At 55.1% G+C, this 4,775-nt stretch overlaps 1 protein-coding gene across 1 annotated transcript in view; it reads right to left on the reverse strand.

Annotated features, from left to right (window-relative positions):
* Positions 1 to 383: 383 nt before the first annotated feature.
* Positions 384 to 4,775, reverse strand: part of LOC122547515 (chitinase domain-containing protein 1-like) — a 49,406-nt gene continuing 45,014 nt past the window's right edge. The window contains exons 10-12 of the mRNA XM_087996797.1: positions 4,382 to 4,462; positions 4,042 to 4,084; positions 384 to 700 (exon numbers count right to left, since the gene is read on the reverse strand). Coding sequence (XP_087852923.1) covers positions 602 to 700; positions 4,042 to 4,084; positions 4,382 to 4,462 — 223 coding nt within the window. The 3' untranslated portion in view covers positions 384 to 601. The remainder of the gene's footprint in view (positions 701 to 4,041; positions 4,085 to 4,381; positions 4,463 to 4,775) is intronic.

Below are 4,775 nucleotides of genomic sequence, written 5' to 3' on the forward strand. Positions count from 1 at the left end.
TCCTTACCGGGTTTGACCTACATGTGACTCTGGACCCACAGCATTGGACGCTTAACTGCCCTCTGGGCAATTAGGGATGGGTAAGAAATGCTCACCCTACCTATACCCCTCATGATTTTATAAACCTCTCTAAGGTCACCCAACAGCCTCCGACGCTCCAGGGAAAACAGCCCCAGCCTGTTCAGCCTCTCCCTGCAGCTCAAACCCTCCAACCCTGGCAACGTCCTTGTAAATCTTTTCTGAACCCTTTCAACCACATCCTTCCTACACAGCAGGGAGACCAGAACTGAATGCAGCATTGCAAAAATGGCCTAACCACTGTCCTGTAAGGCCACAACTTTAGAAAGAAAAACAATTAACAAAATGGAAGGGAACAACACAGCGACCTGCTCACCAAAACCTTTATTTAAAGAGTGGCTTTAGGAATGTGAAGAGCCCCAGTGTGGCTCAAGCTCTGAATTCTTCCCAGAACTCAGCTGGAGAAACCATTCCCTGCAGGGGACACGCACGGGAGCTGTGCACAGAAACTCCGAGATCTTCCTTCGGGCACTTTGGAAACAAAGCAGTTGATGGAGTGTCCCGGTGGGAGTCAGCCACCCGCTCATAGCAGGTCGTAGAAATAGTCCAAGCCCTGTCCCAGTTCCCAGATAGAGATCCCAGTACCCAACTCTTTCGCCAGTTCCAACCGGGCTTGGATAGACTGGAAAAGAAGAGCTCACCGATTAGTGACCACACTGCTGAGGGGATTTAGCCAACTTTACCCGATTGAAAGCTGGGAAATATCCAAACTGTGCTGCAGATTCTTTTAAACAAAAACAGGGAATTTTTTTTGAATATTCTGGTTGTTGTTCGTGGATAGCTTAAAGGACAGAGAAACATCTTCGCGGATAGGACAAGAAGGTTCAGAACATGACACAAGCCCTACAGTGTGGAAGCAGGCCATTCAGCCAAGCGAGTCCACACTGACCCTCTGAAGAGTGTCCCAGTCAGACCCACACCTATAACCCTGCATTACCTTGGCTAATCCCCCACCTAACCTGCACAGTTTTGCACTGGGGGAGGAAACCCACCCAAGTCACAGGGAGAATGTGCAAACTCCACACAGTCGCCTGTGGGTAGGATCAAACCCAGACACCTGGCGCTCTGAGGCAGAAGTACCAACTACTGGCACCGTGCCAGCCCACTAGTCATGCTACAGGGCACCAAAGGATCCACTTAGCCATGATTGCACTGAGTGGTAGGGCAGGACCCATTCCTGATCTGATAGCAGCAGACCCAGCATTTGGAGGGCATGCAACAGTAAAGTTTGGACTGATCGGTGGGTTTTATGCAAAGTACAGGCCCCTGTTCAGAGCTGTTTCTTACCGGGAGTTTCCTCAGAAAGATACTCTTGCCTCAGTCTGGGTTCAGCTCTCTTGCAACACAACGCGCAGCATAAGAGGCAAAACTCTGGGTGTATTTTGCCAGTCCCTGCAATAAAGCTCATCGACAGGGCAATGCAAAGGATCAGGCTCACCTGCGATGCCTCTCACAGCCGAGCTGTGGGGTTGCTAGCAGGATGAAGTGGGAGAGGGCAGCAGTAGGGGAAAGGAGCGGGACAAGGAAGAAAGCAGCTGATTGAGCGGAGGACAGTGTGCGTTTATGTGTGGGTGTAGTGTGTCAGAGTGTCGATGATGTGTCAGCCCAGCCAATCAGTGACAGGTTAGGTCAACCCCCTCAAAGCCGGGACTCTCATTCAACCAGGACAGGCCATCTTCCTGCTTCCTGGCAGGGTTCCACTGAGGAGTTTACAGCAGGATTGTTGAGGGAATTCCCAACACCAAGTATGGCCTCGATACTGCCCCAGTCACAGAGCTTACACATTCAGGATTCCTCATACAACACGGGGTCCCAATGGCTTTTACACAGCACACAGCACCTAAAGCTGCAGCGCAAGGATTTGGAGAACAGCAAACATAACCCAGCAAAAATCACATCCTTCAAATTACTGGGTTATCGCAATCCCCGCAATGTCAACATGAGGAGACTGAGAAGGCTCTGTAAAACAGGCAGTGTTTATGCGATTTGTGTTTCGACACCCTGCCTCAGTTAGGGTGTGTTTTTGTACTGATTATGTGGACATCTTGATCAACCCGAATATTTGATCAGTTGGCACACACGGAGTTGCCAAGCTGCTGGTTAATAAAACGTTAGCTGTACGTACAGTCAAACACACAGGCAAACCAACTGCACGCTCAGGCCTGCTCACAAACATGCATCCGAGGAGCAGGAGGATGGACGTTGCGGGCATAAGCCCTTCATCAGGAACGAGGCTCATGGGCCGGGGAGCTGAGAGATAAGTGAGGTGGTGGGTGGGGGGGGGGGGGGGGGGGGGAGAGATAGCTGAGAATGTTATCTTCCCCACTCCCCCACCCCACTTACCTCTCAGCTCCCCGACCCACAAGCCTCGTTCCTGATGAAGGAACTTTGGGCTTATGCCCAAACATCGATTCGCCTGCTCCTCGGATGTTGCCCGACCCGCTGTGCTTCCTCAACAACACAGAGAAAGTGGGGGGAGTGAGTCAGGGGTGGGGAGGGGTGAGTCAGGAGTGGGGGGAGTGAGTTAGGGGTGGGGGGAGAGAGAAAGAGAGAGTGGGATGGAACCAGGGGGGAGAGAGAGAGAGTGAGTGGGATGGGGGGAGAAAGAGAATGGGATGGGGGGGGGGGGGGGGGGGGGAGAGAAAGAGAGAGTGGGATGGGGGGGGGAGAAAGAGAGAGTGGGATGGGGGGGGAGAAAGAGAGAGTGGGATGGGGGGGGAGAAAGAGAGAGTGGGATGGGGGGGGAGAAAGAGAGAGTGGGACGGGGGGGGAGAAAGAGAGAGTGGGATGGGAGGGGGGAGAAAGAGAGAGTGGGATGGGGGTAGGGAGAAAGAGAGAATCGGATGGGGGGAGAAGGAGAGAGTTGGACGGGGGGGAGAAAGAGAGAGTGGGATGGGGGGAGGGAGAAAGAGAGAGTGGGATGGGGGGGGAGAGAGAGAGAGTGGGATTGTGGGGGGAGAAAGAGAGAGTGGGATGGGGGAGGGAGAAAGAGAGTGGGATGCGGGGAGAGAGAAAGAGAGAGTGCGATGGGAGAGAGGGTGTGGGGGGAGAGAGGGTGTGGGGGGAGAGAGGGGAATGGGAGAGAGGGGGGAGATAGAGAGGGGAAGGGAGAGATGGGGAGGGGAAGGGGAAGAGAGAGAGAGAGGGGAGGGGGGAGGGGTGGGGAGGGGAGGGGAGAGGGAGGAGAGGGGGAGGGGCAGGGGCAGGGACAGGGGAGAGACACAGAGAGAGGGGAGATAGGGGGGAAGGGAGAGAAGGGGAGGGGAGAGAGGGGAGGGGAGAGAAGGGAGGGGAGAGAAGGGAGGGGAGTGAAGGGAGGGGAGTGAAGGGAGGGGAGTGAAGGGAGGGGAGTGAAGGGAGGGGAGTGAAGGGAGGGGAGTGAAGGGAGGGGAGTGAAGGGAGGGGAGTGAAGGGAGGGGAGTGAAGGGAGGGGAGTGAAGGGAGGGGAGTGAAGGGAGGGGGTTGGTGGAGGGGGTTGGTGGAGGGGGTTGGTGGAGGGGGTTGGTGGAGGGGGTTGGTGGAGGGGGGTGGTGGAGGGGGGTGGTGGAGGGGGGTGGTGGAGGGGGGTGGTGGAGGGGGGTGGTGGAGGGGGGTGGTGGAGGGGGGTGGTGGAGGGGGGTGGTGGAGGGGGGTGGTGGAGGGGGGTGGTGGAGGGGAGGGGTGGGGGGGATGGTGTGGTTGGTGGGGGGGTGGTTGGGGTGGTGGAGGGGGTGGTGGGGGTGGAAGGGTTGGACGGGGTGGAGGATTTGGTGGGGGGGGTGGTGGGAGTGGTGGAGGGGGTGGAGGATTTGGTGGGGGGGGTGGTGGGAGTGGTGGAGGGGAGGTGGGGATGGAGCGGGTGGTGGGGAGGGTGGGGGGGGGGTGGTGGTGGGAGTGGTGGAGGGTAGAGGAGACACAGATTTTCATCCCCAACACCAACATGACGTGTGGTAGTGAGTGAGTAGAATTCCAGAAATTTCTCACCTTTAATGTTGGGTAAAACACAATATGCTTCCCTCCCTGGTGCCTGAAAGAAAGACATTCCCTGGTCAGAGTGAGGGTTTCACACTTAATTAGTCACAATTAGAGTAACTGTGCCACTTAGCTCCCTGTCTGATCCCTTACCCTGAAACACAGCTCCCTGACATGCCCCCACCCCTCCCCAGAGACGGTGTGCAATGTGATACAGCCGCTGTGTTGGGTTGTAGACAGACTGGGACCCCCCGAGAGAGGAGGTTAGGCAGGAGGACCGAGATGGGGATGGTGCCGTGGTCCTGGAAAGGTTTGGTTTCTCAGGGACCATGTTCCCGAAAGTAAAACTCACCTCTTATAATCAAAGAAATGTTCAGCAACTTGCTCATCCCACTGCAGCTTTACCTTGTAATCTTTCAGAATCTCGACATACCTGAAAAAGTGAAAATTTATGGCCATGATCAGCTGATTCAGAGGTCAAAGTTCAAAGCTGGTGCCGATCATGGTGTCGGGGCTCAGACTTAATCCCATACCCAAGACACACGCTCCACTTGGTGTTAGAACACACCAAACTGAACGTACAAACAGTAAGGAGAAGCTTCAGACTTGAAAATAACATCTGAAAGAACGGCAGATGCTGCAAATCAAAAGCAGAAATTGCTGGAAAAGCTCAGTGGATCTGGCAGCATCTGCAGACAGAAATCAAGAGTCAATGTTTCAGGGTGCAGTGACCCTTCCTCAGAGCT

This window comes from Chiloscyllium plagiosum, unplaced genomic scaffold (genome assembly GCF_037043375.1).
Source record: "Chiloscyllium plagiosum isolate Xiang-an unplaced genomic scaffold, Cpla_swu_hap1 HiC_scaffold_18, whole genome shotgun sequence".
NCBI lineage: Eukaryota > Metazoa > Chordata > Chondrichthyes > Orectolobiformes > Hemiscylliidae > Chiloscyllium > Chiloscyllium plagiosum.